The sequence below is a fragment of the Macaca fascicularis genome, chromosome 5 (genome assembly GCF_037993035.2).
Source record: "Macaca fascicularis isolate 582-1 chromosome 5, T2T-MFA8v1.1".
Classification (NCBI taxonomy): Eukaryota; Metazoa; Chordata; class Mammalia; order Primates; family Cercopithecidae; genus Macaca; species Macaca fascicularis.
In genome coordinates, this window is record NC_088379.1 from 16,693,252 (window position 1) to 16,717,665 (window position 24,414).

The 24,414-nt window shown below is 44.6% G+C and overlaps 2 protein-coding genes and 1 non-coding gene across 5 annotated transcripts in view; 2 read left to right on the plus strand and 1 right to left on the minus strand.

Annotated features, from left to right (window-relative positions):
- QDPR (quinoid dihydropteridine reductase) overlaps positions 1–6,345 on the minus strand; it is a 26,278-nt gene extending 19,933 nt beyond the window's left edge. For both annotated transcript variants that reach the window (XR_012434716.1, XM_045392173.3), the window contains exons 1-2: positions 6,076–6,345; positions 3,410–3,502 (exon numbers count right to left, since the gene is read on the minus strand). Coding sequence is in view for 1 of the 2 variants with exons in the window: in XM_045392173.3 (XP_045248108.1) it covers positions 3,410–3,502; positions 6,076–6,177 (195 nt within the window). In the remaining variant the exon portion in view is untranslated. The remainder of the gene's footprint in view (positions 1–3,409; positions 3,503–6,075) is intronic.
- CLRN2 (clarin 2) lies at positions 5,814–21,610 on the plus strand. 2 transcript variants are annotated; one of them, XM_074039457.1, is made up of 4 exons: positions 5,814–5,918; positions 7,757–7,915; positions 17,265–17,444; positions 21,216–21,610. In XM_074039457.1, exons 3-4 carry the CDS (start codon positions 17,309–17,311, stop codon positions 21,479–21,481), a joined length of 402 nt encoding a protein of 133 aa, XP_073895558.1. In that variant the 5' UTR covers positions 5,814–5,918; positions 7,757–7,915; positions 17,265–17,308; the 3' UTR covers positions 21,482–21,610. The 2 variants fall into 2 exon arrangements, with proteins under 2 accessions (XP_073895558.1, XP_005554597.3); XM_005554540.5 differs by lacking the exons at positions 5,814–5,918; positions 7,757–7,915 and adding an exon at positions 8,820–9,649.
- A 1,970-nt stretch (positions 21,611–23,580) lies between these two features.
- LOC123573807 (small nucleolar RNA U13) lies at positions 23,581–23,684 on the plus strand. The gene has a single exon (XR_006698539.2). It is a non-coding gene; the product is annotated as a small nucleolar RNA U13 (small nucleolar RNA).
- The last annotated feature ends 730 nt before the right edge of the window (positions 23,685–24,414 follow it).

Genomic DNA, 24,414 nt, shown 5'->3' on the forward strand with positions numbered 1-24,414 from the left:
CAGTGGTATGATCTTGGCTCACTGCAACCTCTGCCTTCCAAGCTCAAGCCACCCTCCCACCTCAGCCTCCCGAGTAGCTGGAACTACAGTCCCACCACATTCAGTTAATTTTTGTATTTTTTTGTAGAGATGGGGTTTCGCCATGTTGCACAGGCTGGTCTCAAACTCCTGGGCTCAAGTGATCCTCCTGCCTCGGATTCCCAAAGTGCTAGGATTACAGGTGTGAGGCCCTGCACCCAGCCATTTTAGCCTTTATTACTTTATTCACATGAAACGATTTCGCTTTAAGGCATCTTAGCATAGCAGTTAAGAGAACAGCTGTCAGACCCCCACTGCCCGTGTCCAAATACTGGCTATGCAACCTTTTATCTGTTTGACCTTGGACAAATACCAGGGCCTTTCTGTGCCTCAGTTACCCCCTTTTAAAAGGGGGATAAAATTAGAAGCTTTGTTTTGGGATGTAATGAAGACAACATGTGTTAATGAAAATAAAGCACTGAGAATGGTGCCTGGCAACTAACAATGCCATGTTAACTTTCAGTATTAAATTCACTAAGGCCAATCTGTATCACTTAGGTATGGGAACATTGAGACCACACTAAGAAAAATAAGAACAACAAAAATGAAGTGCTAAACTAAGTCATCTGGCTTTTACATTCCAATCTATGTCAAACGGACACTTCAGAAAGAGCAAAGGAGTAGCACAGTTGTGCTCACAGTTTTATGTTCAAAATTTGTAGATTTATACATGTATATTTTGGAGAGACAGACTGGAAGGAAATATAAATAAATGATTAACTATATGTTAGAACTATAAATGATTTCCCTTTTCTTTTTGCTTAGTTGTATTTTTCTATATCATACATGCATCACTTCTAAAATTTTAAAAATTTGTTATAAAAAAACAGATAAGCATCATAAAACGTCAGTATTGAGATTACCAGGGAGAGGGCAACTAAATGAAAAGCAGACCCACGTGCAGACCAAGCAGCACCTGAACTTACTAAAGTTCGTATCTGGAGACCTATGATCCTGACCCCCCCCCCCCGAGCAGCTTGTTGGCCTTGTCACTTAGTCGCTGCAAACTTATCTTCACAGCTGTAAAATGGCCTGCTGCCACACTGAGAGGTTGGGAAAATATGGCGCCTCACACAGTGATGTGAAGTTATCCTTGGGAATGTGGGCTGCAGCACTAAAAACCATTAAACACAGAGTCGGTTTGGCACAGTGGCTACTCAGGAGGTCCCAGCTATTCCGGAGAGCGAAGCAGAAGGATCCTTTGAGCCCAGGAGTCCAGTCCAGCCTGGGCAACACAATGAGAACCTGACTCAAAAGTCATCCAGGCAGCTCACCAGAAGGGCTTCTCAAATAAGTTAAGCACAGCTTAAGAGCATCTAAGATTTTCTTTCTTTTTTTTTTTTTTTTTTTTGAGACAGAGTCTCACTCTGTCACCCAGGCTGGAGTCCAGTGGCACAATCTCGGCTCACTGCAACCTCTGCCTCCTGGGTTCAAGCGATTCTCCTGCCTCAGCCTCCTGAGTAGCTGGGATTACAGGCGCACGCCACCACGCCCAGCTAATTTTTGTATTTTTAGTAGAGACGTGGTTTCACCATGTTGGCCAGGATGGTCTCGATCTCCTGACCTCGTGATCTGCCCATCTCAGCCTTCCAAAGTGCTGGGATTACAGGTGTGAGCCACCGCGCCCAGCCTAGAGCATCTAAGACATTTATACCAGGATATCCATCAAACTGTTAATAGTGCGTCCTTCTGGGAAATGATACTATGATGGGGAGAAAAGGGACAGTTTCACAGTTTATTTCTATAAAACTATTTACATAGTTTTGTTGGACTTTTGTTTTATAATATGCATATAATTTTATAATTTAAAATAACCTGTTTTGTTAGCGTTCATGCTGTGAACTGGGTAACTCTACTTTTTAGAATGTATCCTAAATAATCAGATATGTGGGCCAGGTGCAGTGGCTCACACCTATAATCCCATTACTTTGGGAGGCCGAGGTAGGTGGATAACTTTGAGGTCAGAAGTTCAAGACCAGCCTGGCCAACATGGCAAAACCTTGTCTCTACTAAAAATACAAAAAAGTTAGCCAGGCATTGGGGTGCATACCTGTAATCCCAGCTACTCAAGAGGCTGAGGCATAAGAATCATTTGAATCCAGGAGGCAGAGGTTGCAGTGAGCTGAGACTGTGCCACTGCACTCCAGCGTTAATAACAGAGCAAGACTCTTAAAATAAAAAACCGGCTGGGCATGGTGGCTCACATCTGTAATCCCAGCACTTTGGGAGGCCGAGGCAGGCAGATCACGACGTCAGGAGATTGAGACCATCCTGGCTAACACAGCGAAAACCCATCTCTACTAAAAATATAAAAAATTAGCCGGGCATGGTGGCGGGCGCCTGTAGTCCCAGCTACTCAGGAGGCTGAGGCAAGAGAATGGCATGAAACCGGGAGGCGGAGCTTGCAGTGAGCCAAGATCCGGCCACTGCACTCCAGCCTGGGGAACAGAGCGAGACTCCATCTCAAATAAATAAATAAATAAATAAATAAATAAATAAATAAATAAATAATAATTATAATAATCAGATATGTAGACAAAGATGTTCATCACAACATTCTTAATAATAGTAAAACAAAAATTCTGCAAAAAACTCAAATGTACAATAAACAGAAACTAAGTAAACTGTGGCCGTTCCATAAAATGGAATATCACACATCTACAAAGAGGTTTTTTCAGTAATCTGGAGAAGTATTTAAGTATAGAAAACACAAACACAAAGCTGACCGGAAACTATAAAATACAAAATTACCTAAACTTGTAAAAGGAGTAACATACAATATGCGTAGAAAAAGACAAGAAAAGAGGCCAAAACATTAACAGTGAACTAATTCAAAATGATTATATAATTTATCTTTGTATCATTTCTCACTTTTTCCAAATTTTCCTCAATGAGCACAAATGGCTTTCCTAATTAGAGAAACAACAGCTTTAAAAAAAGGAAGAACAGGCCAGGCGCAGCGGCTTATGCCTGTAAACCGAGCACTTTGGGAGGCCGAGGCAGGCTGATCACAAGGTCAGGAGTTCAAGACCAGCCTGGCCAACATGGTGAAACCCTGTCTCTACTAAAAATACAAAAAATTAGCCAGATGTGAAGGTGGGCACAGTGGCGGGCACCTGCAATCCCAGCTACTCGGGAGGCTGAGGCAGAATTGCTTCAACCCGGCAGGCAGAGGCTGCAGTGAACGGAGATCGCGCCACTGCACTAGAGCCTGGGTGACAGAGCAAGACACCGTCCCGGAAAAAAAAAAAAAAAAAGGAAGAACATACAGCCAGTGGTCACCTCTCCCCAGCGTTCCCCTCACAACGTTTGGGGGCCTTTTTGAAATTACCTGGTCAGCCTGCTCAGTGAACGAGTCTGTCATTTTAACGACGATGCTAGCGCTGGCCTCTTCATTCTCCACCACGTCAATGCTGGCAACCCACTGGAAGGAGAAAACAGCTTTGGTTAAGAGGCAGTGAGTTGTTATTCCATGAAAGAGTCACACAGAAATGAGGGGAGGTGGCCAGATGTAGTGGTTCACGTCTATAATGCCAGCACTTTGGGAGCCGATGTGGGAGGATCTCTTGAGGCCAAGAGTTTGAGACCAGCCTGGGCAACACAGCAAGACCCGGTCTCTACAAAAAATGCTAAAATTAGCCAGGTGTGGTGGCACATGCCTGTAGTCCCAGCTACCCGGGAGGTTGAGGCGAGAGGATCACTTGAGCCCAGGAGTTGGAGAGTGCAGTAAGCTATGATCGCACCACTGTACTCCGGGCTGGGCGGCAGAAGGAGGCCTTATCTCCATTTAAAAAAAAAAAGAAAGAAAGAAAAAGAAAGGAGGAGACTGGAAACAGGTAAGAAGCTTAAATGAAAACTCACCAGAGAAAGAAACTAGCAACCGACCTCTCTCACACGTTCCAGGGATACCTGCCTTTGGCCAGCTTACCCCATATTGAGCTCCATCCCAGGACCTCCTACCTCCAAACACTCCCCTCCTCCTCCACATTCACCTCTAAAACACAAACCCTGCCGTTACCCAAATCTGCAATTGTAACAGAACACAGCAATAAATAGGGGGAAAAAATAAGTGCAGCTGTGTTCTAATAAATCTTCAGAGCTGAAATGTGAATTTCATATAATTTTCACATATAACAAAATATCTTTCCTCATTTGATTTTACTTTCAACCACCTGAAAATGTAAAACCATTCTTAAGTCTTGGGCTGCACAAAAATAGGTGGCAGACCAGATTCAGCCCACAGAGGATCCCTGCCCTACAGCAGTCAGGGATGGGTTTTAGGATTGGAAATCAGACAGATCAGGTTTGAATTCCAGCTCTGCCAGATGGCTTTCTCACTCCGATGTTGGGCAGCGGTTCCCAACAAAAGAGGTTGTTTGTTGATGATTAACAGGGGCAGTGTAAGAATTAAATGAAATGGAAGAAGAGAAAGCTCCTGGCACAGGTGATGCTCAGTCCTTACTCAGGGTCTCTTGGTCTGAAGTCCACAGAGATAATTATCTCTGCCATAAGCTGTAAACACAGCATCTATTTATCAACATTTGTTATATTATTAATTAACTTGTTATCCCACGGGGGATTCTGAAACAATGAAAAGTCTCCATCATCCTAGCCCTCCCTAAGATGGCAGGAAGAATTTGGAGTAGAAAGACCAAGAGCCAGAGGTAAACCAGCTCTCCAGATTCTGCCAAGACCAAGTGCCACCACCAGGAGAAAGCACAGCCTTCGCCCTCTAACACATGACACTAACGGGATCTACTACCTTAAAGTTACTGGGAGCATTAAGAGTCTATGGGAATTCTGGTACTGGGAGCACAGTGCCTGGCCCTTGGCAGAAGTGCTGCCTCTGTCACCACCATACATCTCTTGAAGACCTGGGAAAGCGCCCTCATCAGTGTCCCCAGGCTCTGAGCACATGGGTGGCAGGAAGGGAGTGGTATGACTGAATTATTTAGAAGCATATTCCTGTACCAGATTCTGAGCAAGGAGAAAACCTTGATAAATATACACTATTTGGGTGATGGTTACACTAAAGGCCCAGACTTCACCACTACACAACATATCCATGTAACTAAACTGTACTTGTGCCCCTAAATCTATAAAAATTAGGTAAGTAAGTTTTTTGTTTTTTGTTTTTTTTTTTAAAGAAAATCCTGAGATTCTTTTTCTGGTCCCAGGGGAACTCTTGCCCAGGCTGCTGCTGCTGCTAAGCTCCCAGAACGCTGCCCCTGGCAGGGTCTCCACCGGGAAAGTGCTGAGGCCTGCTGAGCGGCTGGGGTCAAGGGTCTTTGGCCATGGATCAGCTCTGCTCCGACTTGCTGCCTCCTGGAAACTGACACCTGACTGTGCAAAGTAGTTGAAATAGTCTTTGCAAAGCAAAGGAGCTGTCAGCGTTTTTCCGTGCTGAGACTTCAAACTGTCAGATCCAAGGGGGCTAAAAGAACGGGGTGGGTAGTAACAGTAACATTAATAACCAGCATTTAAACAGTTATTACCAGGCGTCAGGTAATTTATGTGCAACGACACCAATTATCTCATCTAATCCTCGCAACTCTCACTATCAGAATCTCCATTTTACAAATGGGGAAACTGAGGTCCTAGGGCGTTAAGTAATCAATACGCCGTCTCACGACTAGTAACCGGGACTGGGCTGTCTCATTCCAAAGCCTCCCTTTTACACTCTCTCTCCGTCCTCTCACCCCCGCTCCCGTTCCTCCGCTTTGGAATTCTCTTCCGAGTCACGCCGGACTTTTTGGGTCTGGTGGAGGCCCACGGAGCACCTCCTTGGAGAGCAAAGGCCCAGCGCCCTGGGACTGGCGTGCGCACGCACTCGGAAACAGGTATAGACGCGAGACCTGTGCGCGCACGTGCAAGCAACACGGATCAAGCGGCGCACAGGGGCACCCAGCTTCCTCTAGACTGCCCCCCGTCGGGCTCCACACGAAAGCCCCGGCCACCCCCGCGGAGACCCAGCAGCGCTCAGCCCGCAGCCATTACCCAGTTGCGGGCCCGAAACGCCTCCACGCATCGAGAACCCAGCGCGCCCCTGCCGCCGTATACCAGCACCCGGCGCGCCTCGCCTGCAGCCGCCGCCGCCATCCTGCTCCTGGCTGGCCTGGCTACCGCAGCTCCGACTCCCTCGAGCCCGAGCGCCGCGCCGCGCCGCGCCGCGCCCCGCCCCGGCCGGCCAACCCCGCCAAGAGGGAACGCGCAGCGGCCGCGTCCCGCTCCGCGCCCGCTGCTGCCGCCTAGCGCGCTGCCACGCTCGGGGCGCCCCGCCACCCGGAGTGACTGTAACCTCGGTCAGGCCCTGCCCAAGGGACGGGGATTTGGCGAAGCCCCGCCTCCCACCCGCGGGCAAGTGCTGAGCCCCGGGGCATGCAGCGAGTGGGGCTAAGGGCCAGGAGGGTGGAGAGTGGGTGTTTTACGAGCATTAATTTGTGAAGTGTAAGCATGTGAAATATAGTATAGTACGATTTTCGACCACTGTTTTGGCAATTTTTTATTTTTAATTATGCATCAAAATAGAGATTTAAATATCCCTACCTGCCGAAAAAACGGAAGAGGTCGCTACGCTCAAGGAGCTGAAAGTTCACTGCGGAGACGAGACAAACCACACTAGGTCTTATTTCTTCTATCTAACCGTACATTTATACCCATTAATCCAAATGGCCCTTTTACCACATGAAACTCATCGTCAGACACAGATCCTGGCATTTTCTCCCATGTATATTAGTTATTTCTGCCCATGGCCTGTATCTCTAACACAGAGCCTCTGAACTAGAGCACTGCTGACATTTTGGGCCAGATAATTATTTGTGACAGGTGCTGCCCTGGGCATTGTGGGATATTTACAGCATCCCTGGCCTGCATACACTAGAAGTCAATAGCTAGCCCCTACCCCTCACTCATGACAATCAAAAATATCTCCACATTTTACCAGTTGCCTCCTAGGGGCAAATTCATCACTGATAGAGAACCAGAGCTCTAACACTCTCATAACCTTCTTGATAGCAGACCCCTGTATTATATACATCTTTGTGCCACTTCCCACACACAGAGCCTTGTACACAGCAGACACAGATGTTTGTTCAGTAAACTTGTGCCAGGTAAAGCACACAGAAATATGTCACTAGAGAAGAGGATGCAGCCAGCAGCACATTTTGTTGTCAGAAGCTTCATTATCAGAAATAGAACTGCTAGGAGGCTGGGTGGAGAGGAGAGCACCATGGATTTAGTGCCCGTTATATCCAAGGCACTGTGCTAAGTGATCTGCCTGTGCTATTTCATTTTACTCCACACGATAATCCTATGCAGATTAGAAAGCTGAGGCATGAGAGACTCAGGCACTTGTCCAGAAGAGTAGGAATTTGAACCCAGGTCTTCAATGGCTAGAGTTCCACTTAACCACACCTTTGTTCAGCAAGGCAAAGGCTTGTTGGGAATCAAGTATTTATTTCCCTTAGAGTTTTTCTGAAAACAATTGCTTAACCCTCAAAACACCAAAAGTTGACACAGGTCCATCATTGACAGCAGAAATATGACTCGATATTTACGGATGACTTGTCAAAGCATGCTTAATGTTAAAATAAGAATGTGAACTAACATTATTGATCACTTATTGATGTGCCAAGCAGTCTTCGGAGCCTTTTATATGTATTCTGTTATTTTTTACCAGAAAAACATTTGCTGTTTCGAAGTCACTGGGATGAAGATGAGCTGTTGTAATTCAAAGACCCGAATTTCAGCCCCAGCACCGACATCCAGTTTTCCGTGAGAGAAATGACTGAAATCGTACATCTCCTGTTTACCATTAAGGGTTGCTGAAGCATCAGAGGTGAGCAAGCGTACGGTCAAAGCATTTTGTATATGGTAAAGTGCCACTCATCTTTCTATAGAGAGATAGGGAGACAGGATCTCGCTCTGTTACTCAGAGTGGCATGATCATAGCTCACTACAGCCTTGAGCTCCTGGGCTCAAGCAATCCTCCAGCCTCAGCCTCCCGTAGCTGGGACCACAGATACACGCCGTCAGGCCCAACTAATTTTTTTTAATTTTTTGTAGAGATAAGGTCTCACTACATTGCCCAGGCTCAGAAATTCTCATCTTTATTTTCATTGTGGAGAGGCCACGGAAGTGAGCCCCAATTATGAGGAAGGAAACTGACATTTCCATTAATATGTCCCTCTGCTTCCTTGACAATCTCCAAGTGAGATTCCTGGGACCCCTATTGGTTAACAGTGCAACTTCCTGAACCCCCCTTCAGCCTTCTGTGACCAACTAAACAATTTTACTGCTCCACCTCTGCCCAACTTTGGTCCCCAGAGATATGGAGAGAGTGGCTGTTGCCAGTCTCACATGAGGTTAAGTTGATATTCAGGAATAAGGTAAAAGTCAAAATGTCAAAGTCCACAGTATAAGATAGAGAAGAAAGAATATTTCATTCCTAGTGTCTACAGATTAAAAGGAAAACCTAGATCTTCCACTATTAGAAGAGATCAATACTCCAGCAGTGTGGCTACTATTTGCTAATATACTAGAAAAACACTTTTCTGTCCCATTTCAGATAACGTAGAAGGAGGGGCAGGAGAGAGGAATGTTAAATGTTGGATTCCAGGCTGTCCCAACAGACACAAATTAATTCTAGTCACAATTTACCCCCAGCAGATTCACACAGTGAGAAATTCATAAGACCCTATTTACATATTTCAGTATTAAAGCCCCAAGAACCAGGGTCATTTGATGGTATTAATAACAGTCCTAAAGATTCTGACAGCAGTGACATTTCAGAGAAAGAAATGCCAGGACACCCACGCATCAGAGAGATCGACATTTGACACTGTGCATTGTTGGCGATATTCAGGTGCTAATCATTCCATTTTTGTATTCCTTCTACCATATGCATTCTTTGAGATTGGTTTGCATCTCTTTATCATCAGAGCTACTTGGTTTTGCTTATTACTAACTCCTTTATCATTATGAGGTCCACACCAGGGCTATTTAAATACTTGAAACAGGAACAATTAAACCCTCTGCTGAAACGTTAGTCTAGGAGGAGATATAAGGTTACTTCCTTCAGTAACACACTCCGCTACATAGTCAGGTGAAGATTGTCTCTGTAGAGGCTTCCGGATGTGGTTATAGTAAACATGGACTGTGCAAGCTTGCGCTGAAGGAGGACGAGGGGATGGACTTAAAATCTTGAAATAGAGTGTTTGGAAGAGCTGACCTTGGAGCAGAGCGTTGCCGAGTATCTGAAAGATGTCAACGACCCTCACTGCTGCTCGGAGACCTTGGGGATGACCTGCACCCACTAGCATGCCTGGATGGTTCAAAAAGGCGTGGTATGGGCTGGCGTCTTTACTCAGCTTCTCCTCCTTCATCCTGATCATCGTTGCCCTGGTAGTGCCCCACTGGCTGAGTGGGAAAATCCTTTGTCAGACTGGAGTGGATCTGGTCAATGCCACAGACAGAGAGCTGGTCAAGTTCATTGGGGACATTTACTACGGGCTCTTCCGAGGCTGTAAGGTGCGGCAGTGTGGGCTTGGGAGCCGCCAGTCCCAATTCACGAGTAAGTATATTGGGGGCATGGAAGCTGTTTCTAGGCACTTATTTTTGTTACTGTGCAAGAGTGCTTTTGTCTCATTGTGGAATTTGGCTGCTGCCTCAATCTCAGGCATAATGTCAAAGTCCACAGTGAGCCGAGGGTTCTGGACCCACATCAAAAAGATCTTTCCTTCCTTCCTTCTTTTCTTTTTCTGTAGAGGTGTATAGAAACATTAGATAGAAACAAGGCTTTGTGCATTTTTGCAGGTTACCTCTATTAATAATGACTATTGAAACATGAGGGGTTTACATGTGTCAGACATTCTACTAAGTACCTCACACCACTTGTCTCCTTAAAGACTTACAACAAACTTATATAGAAGGACTTGTTAATGTTCCCATTTTCCAGAGGAGTACACTGAGGCTTGGAGAGGTTACATAACTTACCTGAGGTCACCCAGCCAGGAAACAGTAGAGCCGGACTCCAGACCAATGCCACGTGACCACAACAAGTGTGTGGGGGCTGCCTGCAGAACTGAACCTTTGGGAAGCATGATGAACACTTCCATGTCTACTTTTGTAAAAACTGCATAGTCTGAGAAGATGCACAGGGGCACTGTGCTTGGGTTCTGGAATCAGACTACCCCGGCTGGAACCCCTACTGGAAAGTTTCCTGGCGGGGAGACCTCCAGCAAGGCACTTGCCTGCTCTCTGTGAACGTGAGCGGGCATGGACTTTGGCTGGTGTTCAGTGTGGCATCAGAGCTGCCCAGGATGTAAGCAGAGCAGTCTGCACAAACAGGAATCCAAGCTAGGCTTAGGAATGGACTTCTGGGAAGGAAAAAACAAAACAGGCCATATTCTGCAAGCCTTTTGAATCGATGAGATCGCTGGTGAAAACAGTGTCCACACAAAACCGTAATTAATCAATACCATGCCAATGCAAGGTGATACAGAATTGTATTCATTCCTTGATTTCTGTATTTCAGAATTGTAGTAGTTTATAGATATCTGGCCAAGGTAAATGTCATATTAAATTTATAAGGACAAAAAGCAGGAACCGTTGGCAAATATAATACAAATTGTCATCATTTAAATACACACAAAAAATTATATTTGTTATGTATATTCAAGAACAATATCTCTGGGCATATTTATATTTACCTAGCAATTAGATTAAACCCTGGATATTGAAAAAATAGCGCCATCAAAATTATAACATAAAACTTGAAAATACACACCATAAAGAAAAAAAAGAAATGCTAAAAGCTAACCATGACAACTATAGGGACTACTCGATTCTGAACTAGATGCTATTGCTATAAATGATGTCATCAGGACTGTAGGGGCCAAGGGAAAACTTCCCCTTTGCGCTCTGAAGGTTCTTTAAACAACCTACTGACAAAAGGCAGATTAATAGGGAAAATGGCATACACATTTATTAGCACGCATAGGGGAAAATCATAGAGTGATTGTCCGCTATCTCAATGGGGTACAGATGGTTATATCCTCTTCATCTTAGGGGAAAGGGAGATGGGGAAGTGTGGATGATTTCAGGGGACTAGTAAATTATTTTTAGGGAAATTCAATGGGCTTGCAGAACATACAATGAGCTGGGACAAAGTCTGTTGGGCCCACAGGGCAGACAATGGCTTGTGACAAAAGTCTGTCCAGCTGTGTTAACAGACTTCAGTCTTCCTTCCTGTGATATGGGTACAATTAATGAACACTCAGGAAAGGGACCAGAGGTCTTTTTCTTCTGTGGGTCTGGACGTAGGCAGATAAGGGAACGTCAGAAAACTACCTCATCCTGTGCTTTAGACAGACAAAGAATGGAGAGACAGGAGGGAGAAGAGAGGCCAGAGAGACCTTGAGGCTTCTTCACAAAGCTTCGTATTTGGGGGGTATTGGATTCTGAACCCCAACAGGACAATTGTTGAAACTTGAATAGGGTGAGAAGATTAAACAGCGGTCACATGTCAGCATCAACCTAATGACTAGACACCTGCCATTCCCAGCTCACAGAAATGTAAACTGCTTTGAGTGGGAAGCTGCAAACAAATACGTATTTTGTTTGAGCCTTGGAGGAATTCAGTAAGTACTTCTTGCCTTCCTCCTCCTTCCTTCTTAGGACATCCATGGGAAACGTTTTCGGTTCGTCTAACATGTTCTGGTCTGGAAAGCATCACAACCCTGTGAGAAGCATAAAGGACATTTTATTCTTGTCCCTGAGTAGGAGAGTATTTGAGAAGGTTTTGTTTCCTGCGGCCCTGGGGTTTTCTCAGAGGAGGGTCTATAAACATCCATTCACAGTACCTTGGATGTGATTCTCTTTCAAAGCATTCAGGAGGAGCCTGGGGCCAGGTTCCTCCTGTGCTTGGCTGGCTTTACCCAGATACAGCTCGGGGACACTGATGTTATAAGGTTCTCTAGTGCCAGTCTAGTCTCCTTTAGATTTACAGCTTTTAATTCTAGCACAATGTAACCTCGAGGCGGTTACCGGGTATATCAGAGCCTCCCACAACCTGGAGTCTGTTTCTCCTGGAGTCTCTTTCTGCCATTGACTATCCATCTGTAGGAAAAAAAAAAAAATCCCCGCAGTTGCAGATCAGCGTAGATGGGGATAAAAGTGAAAGTGCTTTGTAAACTGTGGGGTGGGGAGGTTTTACTGGGTCTCGTTCACAAGCAGCCATTTCTCCCATCATGGAGGTGTTCCCAAAAAATCACCCAGGGGAATCGATTCCCACACCAATCACGGAGAAAACCAGAGAACTATTCATCACAAAGATTAAGGCCCTTTTTTAATACCCAGACCCTATGAAATAAAAACAAGTCAACGTGGCTGTTTGGGTGGCTAGAGAAAGAAAGAGACAAACATTACTTTAGCATTGTCCACACATTCAATTGTACTATGGCGTATTTACAGACCAGACTCTTAGGAAAACAGGGATGAACAAAACAAACAAGTACTTTCCCTAGAAAAGTTTACCATCTGGCCAGTTACAGTGACTCACTCCTGTAATCCCAGCACTTTGGGGGGCCAAGGCAGGTGGACCACCTGAAGTCAGGAATTTGAGACCAGCCTGGCTGACATGATGAAACAACGTCTCTACTAAAAATACCAAAATTAGCCAGGGGTGGTGGCAGATGCCTGTAATCCCAGCTCCTCAGGAGGCTGAGGCAGGAGAATTACTTGAACCCAGGAGGTGGAGGTTGCAGTGAGCAAAGATTGTGCCATTGCACTCCGGCCTGGGTGAAAAGAGTGAAAATTCATCTCAAAAAAAAAAAAAGAAAGAAAGAAAAAAGAAAAGTTTACCATCTGATAAAGGAGAGGCAGGTAAATATGTACTAGGCACAGAACACAGTATCTGAAGCCACTGCGTTACAGTTCATTTCTTTCCATTTTTACTATGCTAGAGAAGAGATTTTATTACGCCGATTTTACTGATGAGGAAATTAGAGATCAGAGAAATCAATACATAAAATAATTTCTTTAAAAGCACCTAATGTAATAGATTGCTTTGCAGCTTTTAGTTCTGTGGTTCCTCTCTACTTCCTACCCCACAAATATTCCACTAGTGGCCAGGACCTGGGTTTGACTTCAGATGTCCTGCTTTTCTTATTTGCCCTGCTGGGGCAAAAAGGGCTGCCAGACCTCTCTGGGATTCGGAGCAAACAAATTATCTAATAGTCTTAGATGCTGATAGAATGATTAATCAATTCTGGTATTCAAGTGAGTTACCTCTAATGCGTAGGAAACAACTATATCTATTCAAATTCAAATTAAGACCTCCAGAATTCAAGACTCTATATTTACAATTTTAAACCTCTAATTATCTGTGCTTTCTGATTTTTCTGCTCTAGCCCTGTAATAGAGCAGTTAAGCTGACACTTTCTTGCTATGGGAGCGTGGCTAAGCTATTTCACTTCTCCGAGCCTCAGTTTCCTCATTTGTAAGTGTGAGAGAGGGTGTCCATGAGCAACAAAACAAAGAATATGTATAAAGCCACCGGCACATAGTCTGCACCCCATATAGGTGGCTGTTGTCATTTATCACCGTGAATCATGTGTTGTCATTTATCACCATGAATAGTGTGTAAGGTCATGGATTTCAAGCGGGAAACTTAAATGTAATTCCTAGTGGGAGACACCTAAAACTCTTGGAGTCTGGGTTTCAAATATGAAAGGCAAGGGAACAACAGCTTTCCTAGGGCAGCACTGGGTGTCAAGCGAAGGCGGAGTCACCCCTCAGAAAGTAGAAAGAACTGGTGCATTAACACTCCTGAGACATGATTCGAATTTCTATTTTTTTCTTCTTTTTTTAAAATAATTTAGGTTAGAGACAGAACCTTGCTATGTTGCCCAGACTTATCTCCAACCCCTGGCCTCAAGTAATCCCCCCATCTTGGCCCCCAGAAGTGCTGGGATTACAGGCATGAGCCACCGCCCCAGCCTCGAATTTCTAAATAATGACATATATTAAAAAATAATAAAATCTCAATTAACCATGAGGTCTGAGCCCTGAGTTATGTTACAAGAATGTGGGGGTTGAGTGAGATTTGCCCTTTGCCAGTAAGCATTTTTTATATATAGTTAATGCGCTTCCTACTATGAAGACCTAGGACTGGGCACTCTTTACCTCCCTCTCCACATCACTCCATATGCCCCAAATTCCCTGTCCCCCATCATCCTAATATGGTTATTACTCAATTTTTTAAAATCAAATCTGGATAGGGGTTCAATCATTATGTGGATATGATTCTTTCTTTTTAAAAGGTGAATTGTGTACATTATGGACATTATGGATACCTTAATTAATTAATTAATTAATTAATTAATTTAGGCAGAGTCTCGCTCTGTCGCCCAGGCTGGAGTGCAGTGGCGCGATCTCGGCTTACCGCAAGCTCCGCCTCCCGGGTTCACGCCATTCTCCTGCCTCAGCCTCCCGAGTAGCTGGGACTACAGGCGCCTGCTACCACGCCCGGCTAATTTTTTGTATTTTTAGTAAAGGCGGGTTTTCACCGTGTTAGCCAGGATGGTCTGGATCTCCTGACCTCGTGATCCGCCCGCCTCGGCCTCCCAAAGTGCTGGGATTACCGGCGTGAGCCACCGCTCCCGGCCACCTTAATTTATTAAATCAATCTATTCACATACTGTTTTTTCTCCAATCTTTCGCTATTGTAATGAATATCCAATATTTGATCCATGCTTTGAGCACATGTAGGAGTGCTTCTGGAAAATAAATTCCTAGAAGTGAATTTGCTTTAGTAGATGTTGCCACATTGCCCTCTAACAAGGTTACATGAATTAATATTTCTACGAGACTTGAGAGTGCCTCTTCCTTACACCATTGTCAACACGGTGTGTTAGCAAACATTTTGATCTTTGCCATTCACATAGGTGACTGTTTTCTATTTTAAGAGTTTGGGTGAGCATTACTATGTTAGTCATGTGTCCTAAGGATTGCCTGGTCAAGAAAGGGGATAATGAAACAATTTAAAAATCAGGCACAAGCGGCCGGGTCTGGTAGCTCATGCCTGTAATCCCAGCACTTTGGGAGGCCAACGCGGGCAGATCACTTGAGGCCAGGAGTTCGAGACCAGCCTGGCCAACATGGTGAACCCCCCCGCTACTGAAAATGCAAAAATTAGCCAGGCATGGTGGTGGGTGCCTGTAATCCCAGCTATTGGAAAGGCTGAGGCACGAGAATTGCTTGAATCAGAGAGGAGGAGGTTGCACCAAGCTGAGATGGTGCCACTGCACTCCAGCCTGGGCAACAGAACGAGATTCTGTCTCAAAAATAAAAATAAATAAAAATCAGGCACAAGCTACTGTGTCTGAAACAAAAAGGGGCTGAGGGTTTGAAAAGAGAAAAAAAAATCTAAGAGACATTAAGATGGGATAGAGGCACAGGGAAGAAAGATGCTTTACAAAGACAAACTCACTGGAAAGGAGCTCATCTTCCAGGGTAAAGTTTCCAATGCCGATTAGATAACCATAGGGAGATAAAAACAAATGGAAATTCAGAACTGGAAAGAAACATCAGAACTTACCGTGTAAACGTGGAGTGCCTGAAAACGTGTGAGTGGAAAGGACACCTAATGGGAAAAATAAAAACTACTTATCAGGATTGGGAGACGCCAACCTTCAGAGGCTGAGAGAGGCAGGTGAACCAGCAAAGGAACTAGTTCCGTCAGGGTGGGTATTCAGCAGGAACCTTGGAGCAATTGCAGAGGAATGAGTATGCTCAGAAGTTCTGTAGCTTTCATAATGTTCAATTCTTCATTTATAACTACTAAAGATCATGACTTGACACTGTTAAAACACACAGTTGTGAACAACAGTTCTCAAAAAAGGAGTTTTGAGGAAAGACTTTATTCCAGTTAACAGTTTGCAAACCAGGGAAACACAGCCTCTGGTGTAAAAGGAAGGTGTATTCCAGAGAAGAAAGGGAAGGCTCAGGTTTTACAGCAAAAGTTCCCACCCAGGTTTCCAATCGGGTCTGTTTACGTAAATAAAGAATTCAAATTCACTTAGTTCTGATTGGTCGATACAGCTGAACCCTGATTAGCTGATACAGCTGAGCCCTGATTGGTCATTACAGCTGAGCCCTGATTGGCTGAGGCAGATCTCAAAGATTAAAAAGGTGTGGGTTTTCAAGAAACTCAGAGGATGTGTATGACCCCCTAGTCAGTAAATGGCCACTTGGCCCTAGTTTAAATTTAGACCCAGTTAACCACTCAGGACCCATCTTGAAGGACTGGCTCTTTCAGGGTCACATTTGTTCTCATAGTATATTGAATTATAAATCTTATATAGAGTATAGAGTTGCCTTGCCCAAACACAAGCAATTTAATGTCTCCAAGCCTGTGGGTAAAGGGAGTTTATAAAATCTACCTCATGTCTTTGTCACGTGCATTGAACAAGATGACCATGTAAAATGTTTGGCCCATGACTGCACTTAGTAAATGTTGACTATCCTCAATTCATCTGCACGGATTACTATCCCCATTGTACTGATGAAGAAACTGAGGCTTGAGAAGTCACATGACTTTCCCAAGACCGTCAAAATATAACAGCAACAACCACAGCTGCCATTTTTGAGAACTGACTTGACCAGGCAATATTTGAGCTACTCCATTATGCTACGCCATTTCATCTTCACAGCCAGTACTAGTGGCAAACATAGAGAAAACAAATAGAAATTAAGATTTCACTAACTTATTTTGCCATATTCGTAAGGCAAATTAATATTTTAATAAAATGTTGTGCAATGTGAGAATTATGAGTCCTTCATACATGGGGGTAAGCAAGGGCCTACCTTGCTGAGTCACTGGGGCCTGTGTGTATCAGTTCACATCAGACCCCAGAGCTTCAAGCTCGGTGCAGCTTAAACTGACAGCCAGGACACATTTTGATTTTGTGTCCGCTCCAAGGAAGAGAGGCTTGTTGATCAACTGACAGGCATGAATCTGGGGGCCATGAGTTCATCTCAGAAAATCTCCCGCTGTCTGAAAACCGCATGCTTGCTATCTTGCCTTCACCCCTGTCTATCGAAGCCTTCATGGTAAGCAAGCTTGGGCTTTCTGAAAGTGAGTCTAACTCTGATATTGAAATAGCGGCTGTGTCTTGTCTCCCTAGTCTTCCCACACCTGGTGAAAGAGCTCAACGCAGGCCTTCATGTGATGATTCTGCTGCTCCTCTTCCTGGCCTTGGCCCTGGCTCTGGTCAGCATGGGCTTTGCCATTCTCAACATGATCCAGGTCCCATACCAGGCAGTCAACGGTCCTGGGGGTATCTGCCTATGGAATGTTCTGGCAGGTAAGAAGTCCCTTAGGGAGAGAAAATTGTGTCCACACCATCACAGGGCTGGGCTCCAAGTAGTTGGGCAGAAGGTGTGAAGGAACTAAAATGTGCCACTGGAGCTTTGACTTTCCTGTGTCTAAGACCTTCTTGATGGGCATGGAATGAATGTCCTCTTTTTCTTTTTCTTTTTTGAGACAGGGTCTCATTTTGTCACCCACACTGGAGTGCAGTGGTGCGATCTCAGTTCACTGCAGCCTTGACCTCCTGGGCTCAAGTGATCTTCCCACCTCAGGCCCCCAAGTAGCTGGGAGTACAGGCATGCACCACCATGCCCAGCTAATTTTTTGTAGTTTTTGTAGAGATGGGGTTTCACCATGTTGCCCAGGCTAGTCTCAATCTCCTGAGGTCAAGGGATCCGCCTTGCTTGGCCTCCCAAAGTGCTCATGAATTTCCTCTTTAAGTTGCAGAGTCTGTCACAATAAAGAACCATCTTATTAGAGTACGTGAATGGCTGAGGACTTAGAGCAGTGAAGAGAGATCGAGGTGAAAGGAGAGGCCAGAAGACAGAGAGCTGAAAGTAGGGAGAGGTGGGGGCCCTGGGACGGGGAAAGAGATGGAGCTGGTGCTGCAGTTGAGGCTGGGAGGAACTCCACCAACGACGGAAGAGAAGGGTATTGTGAGCAAGAGGCCATTTGTGAAAGGCTCCTCCATTCAGGCTCTGGGTTAAGAAGGGGAAGTGAGTGCCATCTAGCTGCCAAGGTCTTTAGTGTTCCCCCCACACATACCTGGGCATATAAATGCAGACAGGGCTCACTGGCTGTCTCAACTCTCCCTCCTCTCACCTTCCCAGCGCCTTCACTGCACCATGCCCTTAAACGAGATGCAACTTACTGAGCAGCCACTAAGAGTTAGGCATGGACCTGGGGATTTTGCATGCATTACTTTGTTTACATCTCACCACATCTCTATAGGAGGTATTATTAGACCCACGTTTACAGATGAAGAGCCTGAGGCTCAGAGAAGTTAAACAGTCACACAGCAATGAGTGGCAGAGGTGGAATTCCAACCTAGGCATAACTGATTCTAAGCTCTTTATTTTTCCACAGATCCATGCTCTCGTTTATGACCATCATGACCTATTTTCCAAGCCAAAAACTAAAAGATGTGTGTGTGTGTGTGCGTGTGCGCACGCACGCACATGCGTGCATGCATGTTGATTTGGGAGTATATTGATGCACAGAAATTAATTCACATTTAATTATGCACTTAACACATCATCTGTAATGAAAATAACAGAATCTTGTGAAATGAGGGCTATCTCTGAAAACTCAGGTCAAATATTCAAGGTACCATTCAGACAATAACCCCTCACTATGATTACCTTATACAAGAATATCATAAAATATAAAAACAGGTAGTGTTATTTTATTATGTATTATAATGTATATCAAGAAGTCAATTATTATGTGTTTGCCTTTGTTTGCAGATGGTAGCCACCCTGTAGAATTGTTTATATACATGGCTCACCCTCATCAAGACTACAGGTGTCTTTCTCATCTGCATGCATCCTCACAGAGGCTGGCATGTAAAAAGTGCTCAACCCTGCTTTCAATAAATGCTTATCTCTGTCCATTTCTTTCCTCAGAGAGATAGCATTCTCAAACTCTACTGATGAGAGTTTAGCAACAGGCAAAATAGCCTGGGCAACATAGCAAGACCCCATTTCTACAAAAATAAGAAATAAAAAAGTTAGCTGTGCATGGTGTCAGGCGCCTGTAGTCTCGGCTACTTGGGAACTGTAATCCCAACACTTAGGGAGGCTGAGGTGGGAGAACTGCTTGAGCCTGGGAGGTCCAGGCTGTGGCGAACCATGATCATGCCACTGCACTCCAGCCTCAGCCAACAGAGCAAAACCTTGTTTCAAAAAAAATAAAAATAAAAACAGGTAAAACATAATGTCTTTTGACAAAACTTTATTTCTTGCCACTGAGCTTAAAAAAAAACAAAAACACTGCAGTGTCTAAAGGCATAAAAAGGTGAATAGCCTTTGCATATATTTGGACTAGACAATTCCATGTTTGGATTTATGCTAAGGAAATACTCGACAAGAGAACAAGGATGTACATAAAATGGTATTTGCTGTAGCATTTTATGATATCAAAAATTAGAAGTAATATAGACACCCAGAAATAAGGTCATACTTACATAAATTATAGTGTGTGACCGTATATCTATAATTTAGTAGAGACTGTTTAGTCTTTACTAAAAATACTATGCACTCATTTATAGTAATGCTGTAAGCCTGGCACGGTGACTCATGCCTGTAATCCCAGCACTTGGGGATGCTGAGGGGGGAGGATTGCTTGAGCCCAGGAGTTGAAGACCAGCCTGGGCAACGTAGTGAGACCCCATCTCCACAAACAAACAAAAACCAAAAATTAGCCAAGCATGGTGGCACGCACCCATGATCCCAGCTACTCAAGAGACTGAGGCAAGAGGATCGCTTGAACCCACGAGGTCAAGGCTGCAATGAGCCATGATCACGCCACTGCACTCTATCCTAGATGACAGAGCAAGACCCTGTCTCAAAAAAAATAAAAACAAACAATAAAGTCGTGCTGTAATGGAATATTTAGCAACACGTAAAAATGTCCAAGTGAGGGGAAAAGATCAAATTTAAAATCCAAGTAAGAACACCATAATACTAATTTTTTTAAAGAGAAAGAAACATAAAGAAAAACACTCAAATGTTGAAAGTGTTCATGCTGGCTTTTAGGATAAAAGTAAATTTGTTTATGATTTTCTCTAGTGTCCAAATTTTTCTTCGATGAAGATAATAATCTTTTAAGAAGCATCATAAATGTGTTATTAAAAATATTAATTAAAGTTGAAACCAGAGGAAGAGGAGGGAGAGAGAGAGAAAGAGAGAGTGAGATTCCTCCCAGAAGGTCAAAGTTTCAAGCAAAACATAGGGAAGTAGTTTGGAATTCTTCCAGTTTTCGCCTCCCTCCTTTCCTCCTTCTATGAGTGGTCATCCTTGTCCTTAAGCATGGAAGGAGGATAATTAAAGAGGAGAGCAACAGTTTTTCTTACATCTTGCCACATAGCCTTCATGGTCTTCATAGAAATCCTGAGATATTTTAGACAATGAACTTCTCCAAATGTGGATCCCCGGGAAGCATGGTACTGGGTAAGGGGAAAAATTGGAAGAGTGGGCCAGGTGCAGTGGCTCAAACGCCTGTATTTCCAGCACTTTGGGAGGCCAAGGCGAATGGATCACTTGAGATCAGGAGTTCGAGACCAGCCTGGGCAACATGATGAAACCCCGTCTCTACTAAAAATACAAAAATTAGCCAGGTGTGGTGACAGGCACCTGTAGTCCCAGCTACTTGGGAGGTTGAGGCAGGAGAATCACTTGAATCCAGGTGGTGGAGGTTGCAGTCAGCTGAGATGGCGTCACTGCACTCCAGCCTGGGTGATAGAGCAAGACTCCATCTCAATAAATAAATAAACAAATAAATAAATAAATAAAAATTGGAGGGGTGGAAATTCAAACTTGATCTGATATAAAGCAGATTCTCTCTTTCCCCGCACAATCCTGCCTTTCTCCTTCATACTGTGTGAGTTAGCTCCTACTTTTAAAAGCAAATTAAAACTTATGTCTTCCTCATAACTTTTTTAACCCAAAGCAAGCTTGTCACACGTGGCACAGAAATGCCACCTCTCATAGAGGTGTCACAATCGCAAAAAGGAGCCGTGAATGAGGGTGACCTTTTTGGGTTTCAGGTGGAGTCGTGGCGTTAGCCATAGCCAGCTTCATGGCTGCGGTGAAATTTCATGACCTGACAGAACGAATCGCCAACTTTCAGGAGAAGCTCTTCCAGTTTGTGGTGCTGGAAGAACAGTATGAAGAGTCGTTTTGGATCTGCGTGGCCAGCGCGTTGGCCCACGCCGCAAACTTGGTCGTGGTGGCTATCAGTCATATTCCCCTCCCTGAGATTAAGACCAAGATCGAAGAGGCCACTGTCACGGCTGAGGATATCTTGTATTAATAGCCTTCCTCTGTTCACACCCTGGCCTAAGTCAGTTCTGTGTGTGAATGGAGTCCTCGTGTTTTTGCAGCCTTCCCACTCCGTCACGGCCATGTTCTCAGCAGTTAAGAAAAAGGAAGGCCGGGCGCGGTGGCTCAAGCCTGTAATCCCAGCACTTTGGGAGGCCGAGGCGGGCGGATCACAAGGTCAGGAGATCGAGACCACAGTGAAACCCCGTCTCTACTAAAAATACAAAAAATTAGCCGGGCGCGGTGGCGGGCGCCTGTAGTCCCAGCTACTCAGGAGGCTGAGGCAGGAGAATGGCGTGAACCCGGGAGGCGGAGCTTGCAGTGAGCCGAGATCGCGCCACTGCACTCCAGCCTGGGCAACAGCGTGAGACTCCGTCTCAAAAAAAAAAAAAAGAAAAAAGAAAAAGGATATGAAGGACCAAGGCTGTTGCCTGGGCCAGAAGAGAAAAACTTGCCCGGGATCCCCAGCGTTCTTGCATTCCTCTCTCATGACGTTGGAGTTCCAGTTGCAGCTGGAGACTCTGCCACTTGCCAGCTTAAGCATAGTAACAACTTCCCAAGGCCGTTGTGAAGTTTAAATGGGTGATAATATTGCCAGATTCTGCATTCTGTAGAGCACTTGACAAATATAAGATACTACAGACTCCAGTAAGTGTCTGTAGATCCCTGGTCGATTCCATTTACAATATTGGGCTGGTGAGTGGGGAAGAATTCTCAGAGGAATATGATACTGTTCCTATTCCTGCCCTCCAGAAACACCTAATCTTTCCACATGACATAGGACTTAGCAACGGTAACACTAAGAATGAAAATAACTGCCATTTTTTGAGTGGTTACTATGTGTAAGACACTGTTCTCACTCATTTATTACTCATCAGGTCCTAATGGCAAAAACAGCAATTACTTTTGCACCAACCTGATGAAAGAACAGCCATAAGGGACCAAGGAGGGAATTAAATCTTGGGGATGGGATGTGGTGCTAAAGAAAGTATCACAGTGTGAACATTTGATCTGAGTTGTGAAAGATGAGTAGATTTTTCCAGTGGTGAAGGAAGCAAGGTTGGAGAAGGGCATTCCAGGATTCGTCAGTAAGGAAGCTGGGCATAGGGTGTGAAATTACAAGGAGGGGCCAGGCACGGTGGCTCATGCCTGTAATCCCAGCACTTTGGGAGGCAGAGGCAGGCAGATCGTGAGGTCAGGAGTTCGAGACCAGCCTGGCCAATATGGTGAAACCCCATCTCTACTAAAAATACAAAAATCAGCCAGTCGTGGCGATGCGCACCTGTAGTCCCAGCTACTCAAGAGGCTGAGGCAGAAGAATTGCTTGAACCCGGGAGGCAGAGGTTGCAGTGAGCCAAGGTCATGCCACTGTACTCCAGCCTGGGCGACAGAGTGAGACTCCATCTCAAAAAAAAAAAAAAAGAAAAAGAAGTTTCAACGAGAGCTTAGAGGCATGTGAGTACTCAATGGGACTAGAATGTTGCTTTCATCACCTGTTGGAGATATTCAGCAGTTTTGTGTTGAGTTTTCCTAAGTGCCACTGGAATGGTTAATTTTTTGTGTCACCTTGGCTGGACCACAGTAACCACATATTTGGTCAAACACTTCTAGATGTTTTTTCAAAGGTGTTTTTTGAGGAGATTAACATTTACATTTGTGTATTTTGAGTAAAACAGATTACCGTCTGTAATTGGATGGTAATTCCCTCATCCAATCTGTTGAAGGCCCTAATAGAAAAAAGGCCTAGCTCCCCTGAGGGAGAGAGAATTCTGCCAGCAGACTTTTTGGACTCAAACTGCAACTGTCACTGGATCTCCAGCCTGCCCACCTAGCCTCAAGATTCTGGAATTGCTGGCCTCCTGAGTCATGTGAGACAATTCCTTAAAATACCCACCTCTTTCTCTCTGTCACTACACACACACACACACACACACACACACACACACACACAGCCTGTTGGCTCTGTTCCTCTGGAGAACCCTGACTAACAGAGGTACACAACTATATGAACTAATTTTCCCATGATGCTAGCTGGGATGAATCCTTTCCCAGGTCTCCTATCTTCATGTCATGCAAATGTTACCTAATGCGATCCTTTTGTAGTTCATGAGGATGATGATTGAGTTTTCATGCACGTGTGTGAGATGTGCCACCCTGGAACCTTGTTATGACATCCGCACGTTACCCATCTGATCTGAAGGAAAAAAAAGGAAAATGTTTTGTTTTTTTTTAAACAGAGCTTTGCTCTTGTTGTCCAGGCTGGAGTGCAATGGCACGATCTCAGCTCACTGCAGCCTCCGCCTCTCGGGTTCAAGCAATTCTCCTGCTTCAGCCTCCCAAGGAGCTGAGATTACAGGTGTGTGCCACCACTCCCAGCTAATTTTGTATTTTTAGTAGAGATAGGTTTTCACCATGTTGGTCAGGCTGGTCTCAAACTTCTGACCTCAAGTGATCCACCCACCTCAGCCTCCCAAAGTGCTGTGATTACAGGCATGAGCCACCATGCCCAACCTGGGAAATTTTTTTTTTTAAAGTTATCTAATCCCCCAAATTAGCTCCATCTAAAATGACACCTGATTTGGTGACTTCAGGAAGTGCTCATGTCATCTCTGCTTTATAATTCCTTGCTGGGCTCATCTGCCCCTTTCAGCCCTTTTTCCACATCCCAGGCATAGTTTCAGCACTATTTAGTGGACTGATGTCACTCACCAAAGATGCAGATGGCACATGACTAGAAGAGACAGTTATGTTATAGGAGACAGATCCAAAAGAGACAGTTAATGTGATAGGAGATGGATCCAAAAGATAGTGAGAGACTGCCAAGCTGTCTTGAAAACAAGAGGAAATGTCAATATCATATCAAGTTTGAACACAAAGTCCTGCTGATGGGTTTTTTAAAAATCAACATAAATACAGAAAATCTGA

Coding starts and splice junctions, on each gene's coding strand:
- CLRN2 (XM_005554540.5), top strand. CDS start 9,397: ATGCCTGGATGGTTCAAAAAGGCGTGGTATGGGCTGGCGTCTTTACTC. Junction 9,650..17,264: donor CCGCCAGTCCCAATTCACGA/GTAAGTATATTG, acceptor TTGTCTCCCTAG/TCTTCCCACACCTGGTGAAA. Junction 17,445..21,215: donor CCTATGGAATGTTCTGGCAG/GTAAGAAGTCCC, acceptor TTTGGGTTTCAG/GTGGAGTCGTGGCGTTAGCC.